Below are 25,389 nucleotides of genomic sequence, written 5' to 3'. Positions count from 1 at the left end.
TTAGAAAGGCAAAAGATGCAGAAAGAGTGGTGTGCTGGTTTGAATGTATTGTGTCCCCCAGAGAAAGCCATATTCTTTGATGCAGTCTTGTGGGGCAGACATAATGGTGGGGATTAAGTTGGAATGTTTGGATTCGGAGATACGCCCCACCCAACTGTAGATGATAACTGATGGGATACTCCTATGGAGGTGTGACCCCACCCATTCAGGGTGGGCCTTGATCAGTGGAGCCATATAAAACATGCTGACTCAAAGAGACTGGACGGAGTGCAGCTGTGAGTGATGTTATTTGAAGAGGAGCAAGCTTGCTAGAGAGGAATGTCCTGGGAGAAGCCATTTTGAAACCAGAACTTTGGAGCAGACGCCAGCCATGTGCCTTCCCAGCTAACAGAGGTTTTCCAGACGCTATTTGCCATCCTCCAGTGAAGGTACCCGATTACTGATGTGTTACCTTGGACACTTTATGGCCTTAAGACTGTAACTGTATAGCCAAATAAACCCCCTTTTTATAAAAGCCAATCCATCTCTGGTGTTTTGCATTCCGCAGCATTAGCAAACTAGGACAAGTGGGTAATGGGGTGGGGGTGGGGGTGGTTAAAGCATTTTTAATACATTTATTTAAATTTTTTAAAGTGAGTCAGCTGATGGAAAAATATTAAGTAGATAATAAGATGGTACATGGATAAGGCCAAAACAGTGATGACTGAAGTCGTGGACTGGGTGGACCAGCTGTGTCTGTACTTCTTTCCAGTTCTAAAATTCTGCTTTTGTGACTTCAGACCTCATAATCCTCCATTCACAAAGAATGGGAGCTTGACACTCAGCCTTGAATGTAATGGATGCAGAAGGAATGACAGGAGAGGGATCCCTGAACCAGGCTTACCCCTTGTTAATTTTGAAGGATTACAGGGATTCTGGCACACATCCAGGCCTCCTGGAATTGCTTCATTCATTCATTCATTCATTCATTCATTCCCTGAGCACCTTCTGCCTACTAGGCCCTAGACATGTAACTGCTGCCCCTTTCCTCCTAATATAAAGCACATTCTCCAATACCATCACACCCCCAACCCAGGCCTGGCTACTCCATGGCCCTGCACATGGGTGATGTATCTGCTGCAAGTGGAGCTGCTGCAGTCTAGACAGACCCCAGTCCTCCCGTTGCCTCACCATCTCCATCCAGCCCCTGCCTTCCATCTCTTATTGCCACCCACCCTTTGGGACATGGAGAGTAACAGAGGGCAGCAGGAATAGTTTTGTCCCTTTCTTCATCTGGATCTCCATAGTTATCAAGATTGAAAAAGATCCTCAAGGGCCTCTTGGCCCTGCCTTTTGTAGATGGGAGAGGGCTAGAGAGGCACATAATTTCCATATTTCGCATCTGATCCATCAGCAAATCTTTTCAGTTCTGCTTTAAAAATAAATTCCGAATCTGATTGCTTCTCACCACCATCCTAAGCTCCCATCCTATTTGGTGACTGTATCAGCTCCTCACCAAACCTGCTTCTCCCCTTGCCTCCTGGAAGTCCCCATCAGGCAGCCAGAGGGACCCTGATAAAACCAAAGTCAGATCATGCCCTTCCCTTGTTCAGAACCCATGGCACTCATAGGAAAAGCCCAAGTCCTGAAATGGCCAGCCTGCAAGGCCCTGCATGATCTGGCTCGTGCCCATCTCCACACCTCATTGCCTGCCAATCTCCCCTCATTCACTCAGCTTCAGCCACACTATTGTCTTTCCCAAACATGTTCCTGCCTCAGGGCCTTTGTACTTGCTGTTCTCTCTACCTTTCTTCAGATCATTGCAATGCCCATGTCCTCATTTCATTCAGGTCTCAATCAAAGGTCATCTCCTCAAGAAACTTGCCCTGACGATAGATTCTAATCCTACACTCTTATGTGTCTCTATCTCCTTTCTCACATTTTCCTTTAGCACTTACCACCATCTGACACATTTGTTTATTGCCTGTCTCTTCCAATTAGATTATAAACTCATGTAGGCAAGAATTTTCATCTGACTTATTCATGACTTTATCCCCAGCACTTAGCACAGTGCCTGGCACTTAGTGGACACTTAATAAAGATTTGTTGAATGAGTGATTGTCCAGAGCTAAGCAGGGCAATTTGTCTGGTTCTTCCTGCAACCCCCAGAGCAACCTGGCTCATATGGGGTCATCTACTGTCTGAGAGAACTCAGCTAACAGCTCCACCAAAGCTAGTTGGCATTACTTTTGGTTCTAGATAATGACCAGAAAGAGGGAGGGAGAGACTCACCCTACACAGACTGGTTTGCAAGGACCAAGTGGTTGTTGAGGGTGAGCACAGAGCAGCCATCAGCATGCCCTTCCCTTTCCTACCCCTTGAGGCACCCAGGGATCCAGAGTCCCTGCTCTTAGAGTCATCTCTGACTTCCTTGACAGCCTTGGGACTCCGGGGCCCAGGCTGAGGTGACCAGAAATATGCAAAGGTTTGGCCACTACCCTTGGCCAGCAGTTTGGTGCACTCCAGAGTTGGCATCCTATTAAGTCTGTGTGTCTATTCACAGTTAAGTGGAGAAAGCAGGTGGGGCCAGCTGCCTTCCATGGATCTTTCCAGTCTCCACTTCAATTTTACCTCCTCCCCCAACTAGACTCCCTCCTGTCCTATCTGGCCATAACTCTCTGTTCTTTCCTACAGCACTTCTGGTGTTCATGTGTCATCAGTTAAACTATATCTGTCTTTCCTGTCAGTTTGCAGGCTCCATGAGGGCAGAAACCACTGTCTTTTCTTGCTCACATTTCAGCCCCAGGACCTTAGCAGTGGCAGATTCTCAGTAAATATTAGATGGATGGGTAGGTAAAGAGTGGGGAGTGGGGAAGGTGGAAAAGTAGGAAAGAAGGAAGGAAGAGAGGAAAGAAAGTTTCTCTTCACCTGTCCTATTTCATTGGCAAATTCAATATGCTATGGAGTCAGACACCCTTACTCAGTAACTGGGGACCTCAGGCAGAGTCTCATCACCTCTCCGAATCTCAATTTCCTTATTGGTAAATAGGGACGACCCCTACTTGTAAAATTTTGTGAGATTTCAAGAGAGGCTAGGTAAATATTAGCTGTTATTTTCTGTTTATAGCTACAAATGATGAAGGACATGAGAAGCACAAATGGGGCTACTCATTTTTAGCAGTTAAAAAAATAACAGCTAACATTTATTGAGCACTTACCATGGACTATTTAATTCTTGCTGCAAGCCTGTGAAGTTAGTATATCTGTTCTCATTTTACAGACAGTAAAACTGGGGCTTTGGGAGGTGTGAGAGGTCTTACCCCGGCTCCCACAGCCAGGCAGCTGCAGAGCAGGGACTGGAACCCATGTTTTCTGACTCCAGGGGTCAAGAGGCCTGCCACTAGCCCCTGTGGGTAGCCTTGGGGTGTCCCTTCACCTCAGGATCTCAGTTTCCCCATTTGTTCAGAGAGGAGTTGGTCTGGAGATCTTTGTGGCCTGCAAATTGTGACATTAAGATTTCTGGGCGGCCCACATGCTGCTTCTAGTCAGGTGAGATGTTTCTGGGTCTCCTGAGGGAGGAGGGTTGTCTTCTGCAATTTTCTTGGTGTTCTGGGTGTTGGCTGTGAACTGCAAGCCTCTGGGCAGCCTCCCTGGGCCTCAGCTGCAAATAGAATCTCCAGCTCTCCTGGTGCCATCTCAGATGTCTTGTTATTCTGCACCTTGATGGGGGGAGGGGAGGGGGCGGGGATGAAAAGAGAAGAAGTCTAGAAGGAACCGGAATGTAGGAAATACAACCCTGCAGGAGCCTTCAGCTCTGAGTTTTTGGTTACACGGGGAGTGCATTCACACATACGGGGAAAGGGGGTGGTGTGTGGGGTGTGTTGCAGGGATTTGCTCCCATCCCCAAATCCTCTGGAGCTCTTGCCTTCTGCTCTGGAATTCCAAACATTTCCGATCAGATAAAGGTGGCTGAAAATATCCGGGACTTGTCTGGACTAGTCGGAGACGTGCTGGGTGAGGAGGTTGAGGCCACAGGGGCAGAGCCCGGCAAGGTCTGGCCCCACTGAAGAGCTCTTGCCCTGGGTCATAGATGTGCCCATTGCCCTCTTCTCCTGGAATCCTGTTGGCTTGAGGACAAGGCTTAGCAGATTTCAAGATGGAGGAGGATCAGACCCTTTTGAGGCAACAAGTCCTTTCTACTTCAGAATGTCACCTCTCACCTTACATACTAATTACTGGATTCTTTGGGCTCCACACATCCTAGATACCCCCCTGAGAGAGAGAACCCAGGTAGACACTCATTTGTACTTTCATCCTTCCCACACTGCAGCACTGGTAGGAGCCCTTTGGGATGGTCCTCTTCATTTTATGGATGGAGAAACTGAGTCCCAGATAGAATGGACTCACCCCAAGCAAGTCAGTGATAGAGCTGGGAATGAAACCCATATTTACTGACTCTCAGCCAATGTTCTTTTCTCCACAGCATTCAGCACCTATAGATCAGCAACAGATGAGGGAGTGGAGATAGCTTTGGACAGAAAGGAGAGGGAGAGGCTTCTTTGGCCCTGGAGCACTTGGGGATAAAGACCCCAGAAAGAAGCAGTTTTAGGGAGGGAGTTGGCCCCAGAGACCAAGCCCCTGTTCATTGTAGGTTGCCACCACAGTCCCTCCTGCCTGCTGCCTCTGCACAATGCAGAAAATGCCATTTCCTTCTTCCTCTTCCTGAGCCTGGGAGAACTTGGTTTCTAGGGAATACCAGGCACTCTGTCCAATCCCTGGTGTTTTGGGAACTCCTTCTAGTTTGCCAGGCAGTGAGGAAAGGGATGGAGAGAGAGGGAATTGGCCTTTCTTCTCGTCCTTCCTCACTGGCCACCAATCAGTCATACTCATTAGCACCTTCTCTGGACCCAGTACTGAGCTGGTCCAAGGGGACAGCCCACAGTCAAATGAGGGAGGAAGTGAGCAGCTCGCCAAACTGTGGCAAGTGAGGTAAAGGAGAGTTGGGGGAGATGGGGACGCCTCCTTGAAGGAGTGGCCTGTGAGTTAACAACTAAGAGGTGAGCAGGTGAGAGCTCAGCAGAGGGCCGAGCATGGGCAAAGGTCCTGAGGTTGAACAGAATGTGGCATGTGAAGAATGAAGCAGCCTGGCCCTAGACAAGGCTGAGGAAACCTGGAGGGTCTTGCAGACCATGGAGAAGGATCCAAGACTCTAATAATAGTTGACAGTAGGTGACATTTACTCCAAGTCTTCTATGTGCCAGGCACGTTTCTAAAAGTTTTGCGTATATTACTACTGAACCCGCACAGTGCTTTGTTTTTTGTTTTTTTTCTTTTTTAATGATTTAAGGTTCTTTATTTTAAAATAAACTTTAAAATTTTCAGATGTGAAATTATTTTTTATAAGTTCATTCAGCAGTTTCAGGCAATTTTTTTTTTCTCTAGGCCAAGCAAATCTGCTATACCGGGATTTTTTTAAGTGTTGTTGTAGGTTTACAGCAACATCATGCAGGAAGTACATAGTTCCCATATACCCCCCTCGCAAACACAGTTTTCCTCATTATTAACATTTTGCATTATTGTTTTACCTTAGTTACAGTTGATGAAACAATGTTATTATAATTATGCTATTAACTTTAGCTCACTGTTTACATTGTGTTGTGCAGTTCTCTGGGTTTGTGTGTGCGGTAACTTATATACAACCTAAAATTTCCTCTTTTTTCTTTTTTCACATATACAGTTCAGTGGTGTTAATTACTTACACAGAGTTGTGCCCCCATCCCCATCATCCATTCCTAAAACTTTTCCAACACCCCAAACAGAAACTCCATTCCAATTAAACAGTAACTCCCTATTCCTCTTTTCCTACTTGGCCCTGGTAACCTGTATTCTAGTTCTCATAGTATTCTTTTGAAATAAGTACCTTTTTTTTAAATCCATTTTACAGATAAGGACCAAAGCCAAACAGCTTAATGTAGCTGTAAGACTTAGCCTGTACCTGCCTCCTCTGTGTTTTGGCAGCCCAGTTTGGAGGGGAAATAGAAGTTAATTTGTCACTAGCCTTGACCTCACCCAGACCAGTACTTCCATTTCACAATGAGGAAACTGAGAGGAGCAGGAGGACCTGGTCCAGGGCCTGGAGCAAGACTGGCAAAGGCTCCTCTGCCCGTGTCCTAACTCTTGGGATAGAGTTGGAGGAGAGCAGTAGAGGAGAGAGGACCAGAACTAAAGTCAGCTGGTGGGGGAAGTCAGAGGGAGAGAGACGTTGGCTCCCCAACAGGGAAAAGTTTTCCAAGAGTGCTGTCCAAAGAGGGAATGCTCTGCCCCAGAGAAGAGTGACCTAATCACAAGCCTGTGAGTAGAGAACCATAGATGGGTGAGAGGTGCCCTAGAGATGACTGTGAACTCCCACGGGTCTGGACCCTCTGGTGTGACCTTGGCATTCCACCTTTCTGAACCCCATCTGTGACATGGGGATGTTAGGGGTGAGCTTGAATACACATGCAAGGTTGGATGGGTTTGTCATCCTGGACATTGAGAAGGAGTTCTGTAGCCATCTACTTGTGAAAGAATAGGGAGTCACCAGGGACGGGATGAGAAAGGGCTGAGACGATGGGAAGCCTCAGAATCCCAGGGAATGTGCAGACATAATGTGTAGCAGCTGCCCAGGAGTGGTTAAGAGCTTGGGCTGTGCAGCCAGACTGCCTTGATTCAAATCCTGACTCTGTCACTTATGAACTCTGTGACCTTGCGAAAGCAACTTGACTTCTCTGTACCTGTTTTCCTGAACTGTAACCCAGAGAGCACTCACTTTTTGGGGTTATTGTGAGGATTCAGTGAATTAATAGACACCGGGTTCCTAGTGCAGTGCCTGGTACATGGCAAGTGCTCGGTAAATATCAGCTGCTTTATCACTGTCATTGTGAGGAAAGGAGGTCATTAGCGTCCAAATGAGCATCTGTGCCCCCAACAAATGTGCTTCCGAATTAGTTCCCTCTGCCCCCAAGCCCAGGATCCTGGCTCTGAGCTGGGGAGCCCACACTTGCACTTCTGGGCCTGACAGCTTTCTCGATTCCCCAGCGGAGGTGTTATCTCCTCCTGACACAACCACTTCCTTTTCTGAGAAATGAGCACATCTGTCAGGCTTAGCTTCTTAGAACTAATGGTTGGGGGTTGGTGGGAGGGGGTAAGGAGAGGCTGGCAGCTGCCAGGGGCAGAGTTAGAGGAAGATGACCACAAAGTTAGCTGTGAGGTGCCTCGAAATATTCCCTAAAGTCCAGATAGCTTGAGCCTTTATGTCAGCTTGTTTCTACCAAGTGCTTTCACCCCCTGATCTAAATCACTTCCTTATGAGGTCAAAACAAGAAACTGAGGCTCAGAAGTAAAGAGGTTTGCTATGGCTCCAGCCACAGCTGGCTGGCTGGACTGAGGTGTTGATCCCTGTGCAGTCTGCCCTCCCATCTCTTTGCTCCTGCCTGCCTGAGCTGCTTCTCCTAGTCATCCACTTCCAGGCCAACAGCTCCCTCGGGAAAGCCAAAGGAAGTGGATTTCAACCACAAACCTCACTTCTTCTTCCGAGTTGCCGCCTGCAGCTCCCTGCTAGGAGAGTGATAAGGCCTCTCCATTTGCCCCATCCCCCTTCCTGCCATCTCCCAGGGATCTACTAACAAATTCAGCAGGCATTTATCAGCCTCTCTCTCAGGGAAACTGAGGCCAAGAGCAGAAAATGACTCTGCTAGTGACTCATGGCCTGCCTGTACAGGACCATGATGAGGCTAGGGCAAGGTACAGTCCTGATGTCCCTGGCACTTTCCCTGGGCCGCTAGGAGCCCCTTCCTTTTCTCCACCTACCTCTTTCCCAAAATAACCCAGCAGGAAGGAAGTGGTGGGCCTGGCCCCTCCACAGTCACCCAAGAGGAAGGAAAGGCCGTCTGGCACTGGTGCTTGTTCTCCACTGAAGCCAGGACGGAAGGGTTTCACTTTCCCTCCTGGTCTTCGTCACATCCTTTTCCTGTGACATCCAGTTCCCCTCAGCTGGCTGGGGGCCAGAGTGCATTCATTCAGCTGGTGGCCTCAGGCCACCTTCCCCTCCTGGAGGGACCAGGGCTGTAGCTCTGGCCCAGGATATGGCTTTGCTGCCCATATTGCTGGGACTTGAAACTGGCTTCACCACCTACTCATTTTGGGCATGTCTCTTGGTATCTCTTGCACCTCAGTTTACCTGGGGTTAGTGTGAGGACCTCCTTCAGTCACAGAAGTACGTGCACCTGACCCATGATGGGGCTCAAGAAGTATTGTCCCTTTGAAGCCAAGCAGAGTGCTGCATCGAGGCGAGGAGTGAGGGCAGGAGGCACATTGTGGGTCTTGGCAACCCAGCCAGGGCACCAGTTCACTCTGTGACCTTGGACAAGTCATGTCCTGACTTGTCTGGGCCTCAGATCTATCATCTCTATGATGAGCTAACAAAAGTACCCACCCCACAGAGCATGGAAACAGTTAAATGAACTAATCCACAAAAAGGGCCCAGAACAGTGCCCTGCAGATAAGGGCTCAGTAAATATCAGCTGCTGCTGCTGCTGCTGCTGCTGCTGCTGCTGCTGCTGCTGCTGCTGCTGCTGCTGCTGCTGCTAAAGAGGTCAAACTTCTGTGAGAAGAGCTAGCAAGGACTGAGAGGGCAGGATCAACATTGGAATGGGTGAGAGGCCAGAACCCAGACTAATCTTAATCCCACTACTTCCTAGAAGGGGATCTTGAATAAATTCTGAAGCCTCCATTTTCACATCTGTAAAATGGGGCTATTTTAGATAAATGTTAGGAGGATTAAATGAAATTATTTGTTTATTTAAAGTAGATTTGTTTAAAATGGCAGCTGCTGTGTTTCAGCTACAGCACCAAGATTCTGGAGATACAGTGACAAAATGCACACACTCTAGTCAGGGAGACAAGACAAAAAATAACCACTTGAATTATTGTTGTACATATTATAGGGGAGTATGGCCTGATCAGGGTAAAGTGCTTTAGCTCAGTGCCCAGCACAGGTAAAACATTTAAGTTCAAGAAGGGTCACCTGCCAAAATAACAATTATTATTATTACTTAACAATTGAGGATACTATGGGCCAGAGAGGTGACGTAACCTGCTCAAAGTCACACTGCTAACAAGAGGCAAGGAAATATGGGAAGGTGAGAGAGGAGAGGATAAAAATCGGAGGACTGATCAGACTCAAGCAGGGACTTCAGCCCCCAGCAGGGTGGGTGGTCAGCTGACCCTTCCGCAGGACATTGTCTTGTCACCTTTCCCCTGACTTCTCACAGCATCATAGGCTGCGGCAGGACAATCGGCATGTTTTTTGTTTGGGCTACCTCTGGGCAGAGATGGGGCTGAAGTCAGCCTCTGCGGGTCTGGGTGATCCCCAGCCTTCAGACCTGGGTCCAACTCAGCCCTGCCTGCACTGAGCCCCCAGACTGATGGGGAAGCTCAGTGTGCAGACAGAAGAGGACTTCAGTCTAGGGACGCTCACCTCTCCTTCCTGACTCAGGGCCTTTACACTTGTTCCCTCTGCTGGAGCATGTGCTCGCCTCACATCTCTGATCCTCCCATAGCCGCTGCTTTCTTGTCATGGAGGCCTCAGCTCAGACCTCACTTCCTCCAAGAGGCCTTCCCTGACCATTCCTACAGTCCCCCATTTATTCTTTTTCATCTCCTCATGACTTATTTTCTTGAAAACCCCATCACCTCTGAAATTGTCTTGTTTTTTATTATCCTCTTTCTGCTTTCGACTAGAACAGTGTTTCTTAACCTTTTTTTCCTCATCACCTCCCCCCCCAAGGAGCCTTTTAAACTGTCCCCATGAACTTTGAATACCATTGCTATGGTGTGTGCCTATGTGGCCCTGAGGCCATAGTGGATAGTACAAACCACTATAATATCCAAAATATTTTTTTGCTTTCCCCCAAAAAACAGTTTTTGCCCCATCAGAGGTGATACCACTCCTGATGAGAATGCATGGACTAGAACATGAGCTCCATGAAAGCAGGGGCCTTGTTTATCTTGTTCACTGCTGTATCTGTAGAGCCAGGCTTGGAGCATAGCAGGTGCTCAGTAAATATTTATGATATGAATGAAAATCCAGGGACCCTGGAAGCACAAAACATTCATCCCAGAGTTGGAGGAGTGGTGGGCAGGGAAGGCTTCTTGGAACAGGAGACCTCAAAGCAGGCAGGAAGCACTCTGGAGAATGGAGGGCAGGGCACCTCCACCTCTAGGTGTGTGTGGCTCAGATTTTTAGAGGCTCCAAAACATTCAACACGGTCCCCAGCATTGGCTTCTCCTGGGACTCTGGTTCTTGTCTCACAACTTTGAAGGGCTCCCATTCCAAGTGAGGAGCCCCAGCTTTCCAGTCCAAGCTCTCCCACAAACTGGTTATATGAAATTGTAGAATGGGCAGGGGATTGCCTTGCTGACATGAGGTCTCTGCCTGGCTAGGAATCCATGACTCTGTCTTGGAGGTCATTAGCCATTGCCTGCTCCCAGTGGCCCTGGTCACAGCTACAAAGAGAAACTTCCTCCACTTTGTTCTAACCCAAACTGAGGATGCGGACAGGGTCTTGTACCTGGGTCTCCAGGAAACCTCTGTGACATTAGAGACGTCACTGAAACCCACCCTTTTACCTCATCCCCCTGCCCACCAGGCCGGGCCTGGCTAACACCAGCAAGAGCCACCCTAGGAGCAGGGGAGGCTTATCTCTACTTTTCCAGACCAGGCCGCTCTGCTGTGCAATCCTGTTTATCCAGAGCAGCCGCCCACTGAGAAAATGGCTGTGTTTGTTTCCAAGTGTGTCGTGTGAACCATGGGCTAAATATACCCACACCACTGCCTCTCAGGCACCCGCCCTGGAACAGCACGCCTCATTTTGCCCATACTCTCTCTGCAAAAGCAATCCCCAGAATCCATGTCCCTTGGAAATCCTACGCCCATCCCCACACCCCCTCCCCAGAAGGAGCTCCTGGGGATGAAGGTTGTCCTGGCCAGAAATGCAGGAGGGGGGCTGGGGGCAGGGTAGAGCCTTGTTCTCTGTAGCACGGAAATGAGAATGTTCCCTCCACCCTGGAATGACTGCTCCTGGACAGTGAGTTCTTTGTGCCCTTGCAAGGACAGGGCCTGTTTACTCCAGCCCAGCCCCAGAGCCGAAAATTCCCTGCGGCTGCCAGACATTTACTTCAGGAACGTTCCCATCGAAGAAGCCAGGCCTCTCCCACTTTGGCTTCAACCCCAGTGTCCCTGGGTTCTTGTGGGACATTTGGCCCCTTTCAATAAGCAGGATCTTCTGGCTGTGGCCTTGCTTCTCCCATGCTCCCCAGAGCCTGGAACTCTCCCCATCAGGGATAAGGCTTTTTTGTGACTCCACCTGGGCCTGCTTCACTCGGGACCAGAAAAATTAAACCTCCCAAAAGAATTTTCTTGTCTGGCAAGACACTCTAAGGCTGATGAGGATGGAGGGGAAAGAGTCAGGGAGGCATATCCACTCCAGCCACTTCCCTCCTCTCCCCAGACCCAAGGCTCCACCTCAATCCTGCCCCACCTCAGCTCCCCGCCTCACATCCCTTTTCCTCAGAATCCTTTTAGCACTTACTGACAGGACAGGTACCAACTCCACCCCCTCCAGGTAAGGGAAGTGTCCTGCTGTAGCAGCAGTCACTCTGGAGCCAGGCATTCCAGGGTTCTAATCCTGGCTCTGCCACTTGTTAACTGGGTGACCCCAGCCATGGTTTTGCCTACTCTGAACCTCAGTCCCTCCATCTGTCAGTGGGGCTCAAATCTCTACCTCTCAGGATTCTGATGAAGATGAAATAGGATGACAATGCCAGGCACTTAGTGGATACTCAATGCATTCATTCTACTCATGTATTTTATTGAGCACCAATTATGTGCCAGACACTGTTCTGGGCACTAGATATATAAGAACAAGACAGAGTCTGTGTCTTCATCAAGATACATCTAGTGCCAAAGACAAATTTTTAAAAAACCACAAGAATATAGACTCTAGTTATGAAAGCTGCTGAAAAGAAAAGTAAAGCAAAGTAAAGTGATGACAGGCAGAGAGAAATGGAGAGCAGGTACTATTTTAGATGAAGTGGTCAGGGAAGGGGTCTCTGAGGAAAGTCATGAATGAAGTGAGGAGTGAGGGCAGGTGCTCCAGGCAGCAGGAACAAGTTCCCAAGGCACGAGAGTTTGGAGAACCAAGGCCAGTGAGACTGGAGTGCAGTGTGCAAGGAGGGGAGGCGGGGAGAAGGACAGAGAGGCGATGGAGGCCAGAGCACCCCAGGCCGTGCTGGCTGTGTGTTGTGCGTGGTAAGAGTGAGGATTTTATTCCAAGTGTGAGGGGCAGCCTTGGCGGGGTGGGGGGGGGAGTGTTGAGAGCAGGAGGCGATGTGGTACCAATAGAGGGTCTTTCCCCATCTGCCTGTTTTCCCTTGCATCCTTTCCCCCAACTAGATTTTAAGCTTTGTTGTAAGGACTCTGGCTTATGTGTCACTGCTCCCCCCCAATGGCTTAATGAATGTTGAGGATTCTTTCAGTCAAGTCAGCTCTGTGCACGTGGCACTCTGCTAGGAACCAGGGATATGAAAATAAATGACGTTGGCCTTCCAAGCGCAGAGGAATGCTGTTGGAGGACTTTGAGTACAGGAGTGCCATGATCTGATCTATGTCTTTAAAAATCTTTGCATGGAGCACGGACTAGCATGGGGAGGGGCAGACAAGACTAGAAGTGGGGCCAGGCAGGTATCACAAGGGGAAATTGGCTGGGTGGGGCCGGTGGCAGTGCAAGCCCAGTATGTGGGAACTCTTGTATAGAGGCAAGATCGGGGCTTTGGAACCAGCCAGTGATCCATTCACTCCACAGACACATATTGAGCCCTTATGCTAGGTGCGGGGTACCAAGTTTGCATTCCTTTTCCATCACTGACAGAGCTGGGTGACCTTAATTAAGTGCCTCAGCCTGCAGAGGCTCAGCTTCCTGGTCTGAAAACGGGGAGACAGCCCACGTGGCCGGGAGAATTAAAGAACAAAGTGGGTGCGAAGCTTACTCATTAAAGGGCATTCCTAGCTTCCCTCTCCCTAGGCACAGGCTGGCTGCCTTGGGCTGGGTCATTTAGCCTACAGCCTCTGCTTCCCTTTATCACATGCTTCCCTCCTGACCTAGCTTCAGGGCAGAGGGCTGCCACTCACCTCCTTGGGAGCCCAGAATCGGGCCCCCTGGGGTGGGGGCAGGGACAGGGCTTCCCCATACACCCATCAGGGAGGCCTCCCAGTCCTGCATTGCTGCGACACTCTGTACTCTGCCCTGCGCTTTCCACCCATCAGCCTGCCCTGGTCATAGGCTGCTTCCAGAGACCTACTCTGCCCTTGGAAATTTATCCCTATCCCTTCCCCTTCCCTCTAGCACATCAGGGCCACAACTCTCAGCCTCAACTCTAAGCTCTTCTCATAGTTTCTAGGCTTCATCTTCCACCTCCCTGTCCCCTCCTGCCTCTGCTTCAGTCACCTGCCTTCTGTCAGTTCCCTGATCCTGCCAATCTCTTCCTCACCTCGGGTTTCTGCAGTGAGTAAGCCACTTCCTAGCTGTCTGACCTTGAACAAGACTCTGTCCCTTTCTATACTTGTTTCTCAGCAATAAAATGGGGTGGTCATCCCCAGCTGTGGGTCAAGAAAGAGGGCAGCCCTTAACCCTTTATCTGGCACGAGTGGGTATTGATGGTACAGTTTTTCCAATTGCCAAGGCCATTGCATACTGATGGCCCCCTTTACCCACCCTACTGCATTGCTGTCAGAGGACTCCAACAGCATTTCCCCTTCTCTCTCCCTGCAGGACACTTTCGTGGAACTCTACGGGAATAATGCAGCAGCCGAGAGCCGGAAGGGCCAAGAGCGCTTCAACCGCTGGTTCCTGACGGGCATGACTGTGGCTGGTGTGGTTCTGCTGGGCTCGCTCTTTAGTCGGAAATGACCAGACACTGACCACCCACTCACCCTTCCTCCCCCGACCCTGCACCTAACATCCAGCCACCATTGCCACCAGGAGAACCACTACATGCAGCCCACGCCCAACCACCCACCACAGGGTTGGGCTATACCTGGTCCCCCCCAACTAGTTTTCCAGAACCTGCCACTCTTCTGTGAGAGCCACCTATCCCCACATCTCAGTTCTCCTGGCCTCAAAACCCACAAAGTTTTTCCAACATCTGCCCCACAGAAGCTGGCGGGTGTGGGGGAGTTTGTGGCTGGGGGCAGGAGGGCCTTGCCTGACTGGTGAGACCCTTACCCCTTAGCTTCTCTGAGAGTATTTCCTGCCTGGGAGCTAGCAAGTTTTCTGCACCTCTTCCCCAGAAAGAGAGACTAGATTGCCTTTGTTTTGATGTTTGTGGCCTCAGAATTGATCATTTCCCATCCCATTCTGGACCTGGGTTCCCCTTCCTTCCATCCCCATTTCCAAGAGCCACCTAGGGGCCACTTTTGACTAATTAGGGATTCAGGCTACTTGGGATAATGAGGCAAGGACCAGGACCCCCTCTCCACCTCTAGCCTGGCCAAAGCCATCAAACCATCCCAAGGACCCCCTCCTGGGGGAGGGAGGCCCTGGAACTGCAGGAAGCACCCCTTGCCAAAGCAAGGGGGGGCCTTGCAGTTTATTACCACTCCCAGTCCCTTCCCCTCTCCTCACTCCCATGACCATAACTGAGGGACCAACTGGGCCCAAGACAGGTGCCCCAGAGCTGTTTATGGCCTCAGCTGCCTCACTTCCTGCAAGGAGATCAGCCTGTGGCATCTTTGCCTTGGACCAGTGCCCATGGGGCCCAAGGGTTCAGGGGCTTTGGCCCAGAGGTGAAGGGGAGGTGCAGAGAGCAGCTAGGGTCTTCCCTACCTCAGGCAGGAAGGGTAAGAAGGGGAGTTTGGTGCACAGGGTGAGGGTAGGGCTGGCTGGAGCTCACCAGTCCTGCCTGGCGGGTCAGATTTGAGCCCCACCTGCATTCAGCCTGGTCAGCCGTGCTGCCAAGGCCAGAGTGGCCCACTTCAGGCCTCCCTCTCTCCTCTGCTCCACCTATGGCCTGTGTCATCCCTGGGGGTCCTGGCCCAGCCCTGGCCTCCCCCAGCTCTCTGCTGTACATATTCAAGACTAGTTTTTAATCCTTGTGAAGATGATATACTATTTTTGTTAAGCGTGTCTGTAATTTATGTGTGCGGAGCTGCTGGCTTGCTGTGCGCGTGCACGTGGAGAGCTGGTGCCCAGAGATCGGACGGCCTGACGCTCCCTCCCCTGCCCTGGCCCAGGGAAGCCGGCTGGGGGTCCTGGCTCCTGAGGGCCACCTGTCCCTTCCCCCACCCTGCCCCACACTTGTTCCAGCTCCTTGAAATAGTCTGTGTGAAGGTGAAAGTGCAGTTCAGTAATAAACTGTGTTGACTCAGTGAACAAAGGGTCTGGGCTCTTTTGTGCTCTGGGATGGGGGGAGGAGGGGCTGCTTGGCCAGCAGAGTCTGCAGGGAGCTGGGTACTGGTGTTGGCTCTACTGCCTCAGGGTAGGACTCGGGGCAAATCCCTTCCCTGCTCCAGGCCTGAATTTCTCCACTTGTACTTGGGGATTCTGTTGAGCAACTGCTGTGTTCCAGGCACTGTGCTTGGGTGCTGGGCTACAGTGTGAACAGGACAGACCCGTCCCTGCCCTCCGGAGCTGACATTCTAGTAAGAGAAACATTATTCAGATAGCCACTGGCCGGTGTTTACTGAGCTGGCTCTGCATAGAAACAGTCCTAGGCACTGGGGGAGAAAAAAAACAGCGCTCTTGCCTTTGTGGAGCTTCCATTTTAGTGGAGGAAACAAACATCATGATCACTCTGGCTGTTGGGGGGCAAAGGCAGAAACAGGACGACTTCCAGGAAGCAGTCTTCTGGCAAGGCATGAAGGACTTAGTGGGGAAGGGGAGGGGCCAGATCTGAGATCACATTTTAAGGCAGATCCAGCAGGATTTCCTAATGAATTAGAGAGGGCTCTAGAGAAAAAGGAGTCAAGGATGATTCAGGTTTTTGGTTTAGTAATGCCATTATAATTACAAAAATGAAGCACATGTCTAGGCCAGTGCAACCCAAGGGGCTCATGGTGCCCCAAAAGCATTTAATATGGGACCTGAGTTTGTCTGGGAGTTAGGAATCTGGGAAGACTTCCTGAAGGAAGTGGCATGGCAGCCAGGACTACAAGAGTACGTGATAGTTACCTGAAAGAAGGGACAGGATCAGTGGTCCTGGCAAAATAGTGAAAAGTCTTTGAGCCAAGAGGAAAGGAGTCTTCGTCAGGCTGAAGGAAAGTTGGTATCTGGAACTGAGGGTGGGGGGGCTCCTGGGTCAACAGATGTTGCCAAAGAGGTGGGTGGGGATAGAGGGCTGATCTTGGTCCTGAGGGCAGCAGACAGCCAGAGGAAGGATTTAAGTTAGGGAGTGATATGCCCCCTTAGAGCTCCCAAAGCTCCTTCTGGCAGTTGTGTGGAAAAGGTCCTGGAGGGGGAGCAGAGAAGAAACTCCTCCTTCTTCAGAGGAAGCCATAGTTGGGTTAGCGTGCTGGTTGAGTCTAAGTGTGTATCCTGGATCACCATTTCCGGTCTTATGACCTTGGGCAAGTTACCTAACCTCTACGTGTTCCTCCACCCTCACCCTCCACCCCGGCTTTCCCCTCTATAAAATGGGAATTATAATAGTACGCGTCCCACGCGATTGTGCTCATGATTGAATGAGATAACAGCTTGAGGGAGGACTGAGTGTTGACGGAGGGCGGGGCCGGGATGACCCCGCGTCGGGCAAGCTCCCCAGGAAGGGCGAGAAGGTGCTTACTTGCGGAGTTCCACGTAGCTCCCTCCCGAGGTCCGGGAGGGGTCGAGGAACGCGGTCAAGGATTCCAGGGGCGGTAGCTCCGGTTGGGGGACCCGCCTTGAGGCGGTTCCCGCTTCGGGCGCTCCGCCCCGCCCGCCTTCAGGAGCGGGTTTGACTGCCTCCTGGTGGCCGTGCGGGGGATGCAACCTGAAAGCCACCCCTCACGCCACGCAGGCGTCTCTGCTTTCCCCGGGATGCTCGGGTCCTCTGCCCTGCTCACCAGGATCTCTACACTTCCAACCGGATTCAGAGCTCGCCCCGGCTCTCCCAAGGCTCAAGGTCGCCATTCTCTTCAGTTCAACACTGAAGTCTCCAGCCTCCCACCCACCCCTCCTCCGACTCTAGCTACTCGGGTCCCTTCCCCAGATTTTCGATATCCTTCCAGAAACGTCTTTTCACATACAGGCAAATACACGGATTTAAATATATTTCGAACCTCCCCTTCTTTATACAAGTGGTGGCATATTAGACGTTGCAGCTGGCATACTATTAAAATATATCTTATAGACGTTTCCGTCTTCATACATACATAGTTTCCTCACTTTTCAAAAACTTATTTATTATGGGAAATTTCAAATATAAAAATTAAAAAAATAGTGTTTAAACCCTCATGTATTCATTGTGCAGCTTCAACAAGTATCAACTATTTTACTTTTTTCTGGCTGTGTAGTATTCCACAGCATTTTCAACCAGACTGCTAACTCAGTGATCTCCACCTTATACGTGTCACAGCACACACATAAAATACTGGAATTGCACACTGAGGGAAAGCTGGAAGACTGTCTACATGGGTCTTGGGGAAAAAATCATTTTGTATCTTTATAAATTTATGATAAGAAAAATGAAGTACAATGGGTAGGGAAGATATGAATTCTAAACTTTAATTCAAACACCCAAATAAAATGAATTCAAACTAACACTTGAGAAACTTGATCTTGCTCCTGTGAATCACAACTTTTTCTTTTTTTTTTTTTACAGACAGCACATAGTGCCAATTTTGTCTGCAGATATTAAAGTACACCAGCTCAAGTTCACAAGTTTCACCTTTGTGCAGAATTCAGGTATGCTAGAGTGATCTTAGCATGCTTAGACATGGCATACTTGTTCTGATAGTCACATGCTTTGTAAGCCCACTATCCACCCTGACTATCTTCTTAGCCAGGTGCTGCATAACAGGAAGAAGAGATTCTTCAGTCTATGACAGGCAATGCTGTAAGCTCGTGTCCATTCACCATTATCCATTTTCAGAGCCAAGCAAAAAGCTCCTGCTGCAACCTGAGAAGGAGGGAAGTACATCATGTCGTAGTTCAACATAGTTCCCTCAACTATTTTGCCAAAGTATGTTGCTCATCATAAACCTCTCCAATCCTGGATGGTCTCCAAAGGAAGTGCTGGGATGGAGGGCAACCCAGACCAAAGTTTAAAGCTCTTGGATTTTTCATTTCCATCCGTCTGGTCTGGTGCTTAGTATAAGTGTGATCAGTCACAAAGACAAAGTTGCCAGTTTCTGGAGGGTACATTTCTTCATATTTGCTCGCAGTAAACGTGCAGTGACACCAACTAGCTGCAACGTCTTTTTGGGCACACAATAATTCGAGATGAACCAAGCTACCAGAGTCTCCTACAGCAACCTGAATTTCATTTGAACCTGCACTAGCCAATTAGGATGGCTCGCACGTTTTGTGACTTCCCCACCCAATACGTATTTTGGTCTGCCTGCTTACTCTTCCTCAAGTAGTCTCAGATAAACATAGATATCTTTCACATATCACTACAAATGTTTTGTAGTGCAGCTCCACCTTCTGCATCCACATCATGTACTGCAAGAATTACATCAGAGAAAGCCTGACACAGATAATCTTCTGCAGGGTACATCGAGATGTTTCCATCGGGCTTGGAGAGGTTGTTAGCTGCCAAAACAGGCTCAGGTGAAAGCTTTTCTTCTTTAACAGGCTCTGGTTCTTGTTCTGGTTCTGGTTCTGGCTCTAACACAGACACAGGCACAGGCAAAGGCGCGTTTTCCAGGTGTTTGGGTAGTTCCTCAGCAGTAACTTCCAGCAGCTGAAGTTTTTGCTTCCTTTCTCAGAGGCATTCTGACCCGTGGCTGGTCACTTTGTTACGAAGGTCACCAAGAGCTGCTCTTGGCCTCAGCCCCCGCCTGGAGGCTGCGGCAGTGGTCACAGGCGGTGCCCCCTCTGTGCCTGCTGTACTGTTCTTGGTCTTACTTCCAGCGTTCATTTCCGTGATGCTGGTGACTCAGAGCGCCATGGCCTCCTCTCCACCAGGCAGCAGTTCAGTGGGGAGAAGCAAAACTCGGGAGTCCCCAATGAGCCGGGACCAGAAGCTACCGCAGAGCAACAGCTGTTCCTCTGCCGCCCGCCTGAACACCACTTCTCAATTACAGCAGAGGTTTCAGGATAGAAACGGGTCACACAGTTTCTGATCAGGGCTTATCAATGATGATGTCTTCAAATTCTTGGTAGCCAGCATTGACAAGTCACTTGGTAAACTCAAGTAGGTGATAAAAAGAAATTGTAAATCATCCCAAGTCTTACCATTGAAATCATATTTAAACATTCTAATTGTTCCTCCCTTTCTTTAATTGGCAAATATAAGTTGACATTTCTTGTAATCAAGTGGATTTTAAATCCAAATGAACTTTTCATTTTAGGTATTTTAAAATAATGGTGAGCAGAAGAAAGGAAGGAAGGGAAAAAGGAGGGGAAGATAGAAGGGGAAGGGAATCCTAAGCCAGTCAATATTACTTATAAACATGCATGCCAAAGTTCTAAATACAATATTAACAAATTGATTCTAACAACATATTAAGAAAATAATGCATCATAACAAAGTAGGATTTACTTCAGGTAAACAAGGTTGACTCAATATTAGGAACAATGTAATTCATTGTTTTGAAAACAATAAAAAATATATAAGATTAATAAAAATATAATAAAATATATGATATAAAAATAAACCATCCCATTTCAGTAGGTTCAAGCATGAATAATTAGCTTGAACAATTCCATTATAAAGAGTCTTACGAATTCCTACAAAATGTACATGGCTCTTCTACAAATTTTAACAAGTCAATCTTAAAACTTGAGCAAGTCATTCTTCAAACACTAAGGTACTGAGAGCATGGACATAAAGTAACAAAAATGTTTTCTGGAAATAAAATAAAAAAGTGTATAATTGAAAGCAGGGACTCAAATAGATATTTGCACACCTATGTTCATAGCGGCATTATTCACAATTGCCAAAAGCAACCCAAGTGTCCATCAACTGATAAATGAATGTATAGATAAAATGTGGTATATATATGCAATGGAATATTATTCAATTATAAAAAGGAATGAAGTTCTGATACATGTGGCAATATGGATGAACCTGGAAGACATCATGCTGAGAGAAATAAGCCAGGCAGAAAAGGACAAATATTGTCTGATGTCACTGATATGAAACAATTAGAATAAGCAAATTCAAAGAGTCAGAATCTAGAATATGGGTTACCAGGGGACAGGGTGGGGATAGAGAATAGGGAGTTAAGCCTTAAAATGTGCAGAGTTTCTATTTGGGATGATGGAGAAATTTTGGTAGTGGATGGTGGTGATGGTAGCACAACACTGTAAATGTAATTAACAGCAATGAATTATATATTTGAAAGTGGTGAAAAGGGGAACTATTAGGTTGTATATATGTTTACTAGAATAAAATTTTTTAAAAAATCCATGGACCTGCACAACACAGTGAAACCTACGTTAAATCATGGACTATAGTTAATAGTACAATTGTAACAAATGTTCCACATCAGTGCAAGGTGTTCATAATAGGATGGTATATGGGAATCCTGTATTTTCTGCTTGATTATTCTGTAAACCCACAATTTCACCAATTAAAAAAAGAAAAACAAAAGACTGTAAATATAACACAGTGACCTAACCAACAAGATGGCTTGTAAACTTGTTGCTGAGTGGTAAGTAACCAGCCCCTCACTGGAAAGGCATGGCTCAATTGTACTGATATAAAAAACAAACAACAATAACAAAAAATTGTTCCCTCTCCTGTTGCATTGTAAAAATAATAGTAAATAAAAAATAATAATGAGGCCCTAATTTGCAAACCATTTGTGTGGCCAGGACATTCCCCTGCAAATAGATGACTATCCCTAAAAGGGAGAATCAGACTCACCTGGGCTTTGTGTCAAGCTCCCTGGGTATCTGGAAACAAACTCCTCCAGTGGTTCTCCGGGCCTTTTTCTTTTATCTCATGGTTTAAAATTTCATTTTTAAACTCTAATTGGGGTTGGCATCATTTAATATATTTGAAAGCCATCTGTACTTTTAAGTTAATGAATGGATGCAATGACAAATGAAGGCTGCTAATAGTACATGAAGACAACCAGGCATCCTGTGTCTCCCGGAAAAAGAACACAGCACTACCCATGAAATATTCTTGCCAAAACATTAAATATGAATCTGATCAAGCCTTTAAATCTAACCACTGCACCCTATATAAAAAATACAGGAGACAGGGATGACACAATAAATGACACATGAGCAGGCAATCAACAAAAGGCAGAGTTTGGGAAACTCCTCAGGACAAATGACCCCATTTCTTCAAAGTAAATGCAAGGGGGAAAGGGAGAGAGAGTGAGGGAGATTATGGATTACAAGAGGTTTAAGGTCTTTAAAAATATGAATGATAGAAATAAGAAAAAAGTCAGAGTTCCACCATTGAAATACTGTTAACATTTTGACATATATTCTTCCAGTGTTATTAATGCAGTTGTGATAATACAGTAGAAACAAATTCGTGTCCTTTTTTATTGCTGTTGTTTACCATGAAAAAATAAGCATTTGGGGAGTTTCTTTTTGGAGTGATGAAAATGTTCTAAAATTGATTGTGGTAATAGTTGCACAATTCTATGAAATACTAAAACCATTGATTTTATACAATAGGTGAATTGTATGCCATGTGAATTGGATCTCAATAAAGCTGTCATAAAGTTTAAAAATTAATTTTTTAAAAAAGAGAGATTTAAGACTTAGATAAACCACCAACTTCCACTTCTGGGAAAATGGAAGGGATATACATTTCCCTATTTCTCTGAATAAGTACAACTAAAAATCATGGACATTAGATATGAAACAAGAAGATTCTGAAAGATGGAGAGAAGGCAGACTGGCTAGGGACCTCAGAACCTACGAAATGACACAATGGTAAATTTCCTGGATTTTCTTTTTGCCTCCTGTGTCCCAGAATTGGAGCCAAAGAAGCTGGCAATCTGGAAAAGCCAATGGGCAAAGACTATTTAAAAAAAAAAAAACAAAACCCTGTACTCTCTAGCCAAAGAACCAGGAAAGGAACAACTGAGCAAGACAGAAAACTTTTAGACAATAATCTCTCTATTCCAGCCAAACACCATAGGAAAAACAGTGGCCTCATCCACATCAGCAATGGTCAAATGGGGAACCCATACTTCCACCCTTGTGAGTCTGTAATGAGGGCCCCAACATCCCACTGGGGTAGGGCAGTGTCCGAGAAGGCAAAGAAGAGAGCCAGGACTTTCATTCCTGCTGGCCAGTAATCAGCCCTCTTCTTTGATGTCAAGGAAGACAACATGGAAAGCCTGGAATTCCACCCTTCCCACCTGGCAGTAACAGGCCCTCCTTCATCTCCCCACTGGGATGGTGTCAGAAAATGCCTTGTGGAGAGTCAGGATGTTCACCACTGCCCGGTGATAATGGAACCATCCCCATCATAGTGTCAGTGGAGACCATCTGGGAGCTGGAATTCACATCTCCACCCAACAGTAATGAGGAGCTCCCCCACCTTGGGTGTCAACAGAGGCCAAGTGTTGTACCTGGACTTCTACCTTCACCTGGTAGTAATGAGGCAGCACCCCTACCAATTCCCTTGCTAGAGAAGTGTCAGGAAAAGCCTTATGAAAACAAAAGGTTTAAATAAGATCCAGGGTCTCCTCATATAATACAACAATATTCAGGTTACAATACAAAATCACTCATCATCAAGAACCAGAAAGATCTCAAACCGAATGAAAAAAAGACAATCAATAAATACCGAACTAAGACGACAGATTTTATAATTATTTGACAAGGAGTACAAAGCAGCCGTGATGACAATGTTTCATTGAGCAGTTATGAACACACTTGAAACAAATGAAAAAACAGAAAACCTCTGAAAAGTAGTCAAAAGTCTCAGCAAAGAAACAGAAAGTATAAAAAGAATAAAATGGAAACATGCAAGCTGAAAAATACAACAACTGAAGTTCAAAACTCAACAGATTGGTTCAACAGCAGAGAGAACAGAGGAAAGAAAGTGAACTGGAAGATACAACAATAGAAATTCTCAATCTGAGCAACAGAGAGAAAATAAACTGAAAAAAAAATAAACAGAGCATCAAAGACCTGAGGGACTATAACAAAAGTTATAATATTGATATCAGAGTTCTGGAAAGAGAGGAGAAAGAGGGAGGGACATGAAAACTACTTGAAGAAATAATGATGAAAACTTCCCAAATTTGGCAAGAGGCATAAAACTACAGTTCAGAAATAGAGCAAATCTCAAAGAGGAAAAACCCAAAGAAAGCTATACCAAGACTCAAAATAATTATCATTTTAACCCATAGTTTTTGGTGGAAGTGATGCTATGTGTCTTCTGAAGTTAGAACACCAAAATGCACTTCCCCCTTGCTCTCTTGGGACATGCACTCTTGGAATCCAGCCACCATACTTAAAGGGAGCCCAAACTAGCTCATGCAGAAACTACATGGGGATGCCACAGGGAGATGTGTCAGCTGACAACTCAACTGGGTTCCCAGCAGAGGCCCAGTTTCAACATCAGATATGGGAGTGCAGACACCTCCAGATGATTATGGTCATAGTCTTTGAGTATTTCCAGCTCAGACCTCAGACCTTATAGAATAGAGGCAAGTGGTTCTCACTGAGCCCTGCCTGAATTCCCGACTTGCAGAATTCGTGAACATAATAAAATGATTGTTTTATGCCACTACTTTTTGGGGTAGTTTGGAACATTGTGGGACTGGCTGTGGCCAGTGGAATGTGGGAGAAGTTTTCAGTGTATAGTTCAGAGCCTAGGTTTTAAAGACCATTGTGTTTCCACTCATTCCTTCTCCCCCTCGGAGTGCCTGATTTCTGCCATCAGAAGAACATGTCCTAAGTGCCTACCTGTCCCAGAACAAAGAGGCACATGGAATAAACCTGAACCAACTCATAGCCTCAAGCTAAATCTGGCCCATCCCAGAGAGCTGCAGCTAACCCTCTGACCCATGAAAGATAAAAATAAATGCTCAAACTGTAAGTCACTGAGGTTTGGGATCATTTGTTACACAGCATTATGGTAGGAAAAAACGTTTACTAGTACAATATCCAGTTTTCCCTTGGGTCACTTTTGACAATTTTCTGTATTACTCACAACAATATGATTTCTTAGTAATCTGTAATCTAAACAAATTTTACTGCCTACATATTTCAACATTTTCAGTTATGTACAAATGGCTACTCTCAGAGTCAGTATACAAACACCGGAGTTGGAACATACTAATAAACATTTCTGTAATTCTTACCCATTAGCTTCTGTGGTGGTTTGGAGCTATGTACCCCAGAAAAAATATGTTCTTAAACTTAATCCGTTCCTGTGGCTGTGAAACCATTGTAAGTATGAACTTTTGATGAGTTTACTTCAGTTCAGGTGTGGCCCAACTCATTAAGGAGAGGTCTTAATTCTATCATTGGAGTCCTTTTTAAGAAATCCAGACAGAGAGAAAGCCATAAATTAGGGAGCAGCCAGAAGCAAAAATCCAATGGAATACGGAAGAGCAGGGAGAGGCCAAAAGAGGGTGCCATGTGCATTGCCACGTGACGTAAAGGAGCCCAGGGCCAAGGACCCAGTACATCAGTATTCGGAAAGACAGTATCGCCTTGATGATGCCTTGATTTGGACTTCCTACCCTCAAAACCATGAGCCAATAAATTACTATTATTTAAGCCAACCCATTGCATGGTATTTGCTTTATAAACAAGGAAACGAAAACAGCTTCTGATTGGCTGCGTCCATGCCTGCACCCCCTCCCACCCCCAACAGGCTGGGGGATGGGGATGGGGGCCAGGGCTCCTATATGCTCCGTCTCCTGGTCTCCAGCATCTCCCCCCGCAAGGCAGTGACTGATAAATAAATGGATCCCTCACGTCAAACAGAAGCCATGGCCAAGGCAGCCTCCCTCAGATTGAAAATCAAATGGACATTCAAGGTTTCCCATACTCTGGCCCTGATATACTCTCCCTGTTCCTTCCTTCCCTGCTTTCCCCAAAACTTGTCTCTTCAGTAGAGGCAGCAGAGCCTCCAGGAACCTGTGTGGGTCCCCTTCTCCCACACCTACCCTGGCCCATCTCTTCCTTTCTGTGCCAGCCCAGTGGCCTCCTTCATTTCCTCTGTCGTACCATGGGCCTCGCT

The 25,389-nt window shown here is 47.2% G+C and overlaps 1 protein-coding gene and 1 pseudogene across 4 annotated transcripts in view; one reads left to right on the top strand and one right to left on the bottom strand.

Annotated features, from left to right (window-relative positions):
* Nucleotides 1-15,446, top strand: part of BCL2L1 (BCL2 like 1) — a 49,139-nt gene extending 33,693 nt beyond the window's left edge. For 3 of the 4 annotated variants that reach the window (XM_037811286.1, XM_037811285.1, XM_037811284.1), the window contains exon 3: nt 13,848-13,985. In XM_037811286.1, the coding sequence (XP_037667214.1) occupies nt 13,848-13,985 (138 nt within the window). Of the gene's footprint in view, nt 1-13,847 lie in introns of all 4 variants that reach the window. The other variant, XM_037811287.1, reaches the window with a different exon arrangement.
* Nucleotides 15,447-17,836: 2,390 nt separating this feature from the next.
* On the bottom strand, nt 17,837-19,161 carry LOC119515714 (annotated as a pseudogene).
* Between the last annotated feature and the right edge of the window lie 6,228 nt (nt 19,162-25,389).

This window comes from Choloepus didactylus, chromosome 19, assembly GCF_015220235.1.
Source record: "Choloepus didactylus isolate mChoDid1 chromosome 19, mChoDid1.pri, whole genome shotgun sequence".
Classification (NCBI taxonomy): domain Eukaryota; kingdom Metazoa; phylum Chordata; class Mammalia; order Pilosa; family Megalonychidae; genus Choloepus; species Choloepus didactylus.
The sequence above is the reverse complement of the archived record's forward strand: the minus strand, read 5'-3'. Positions and strand labels throughout refer to the sequence as shown.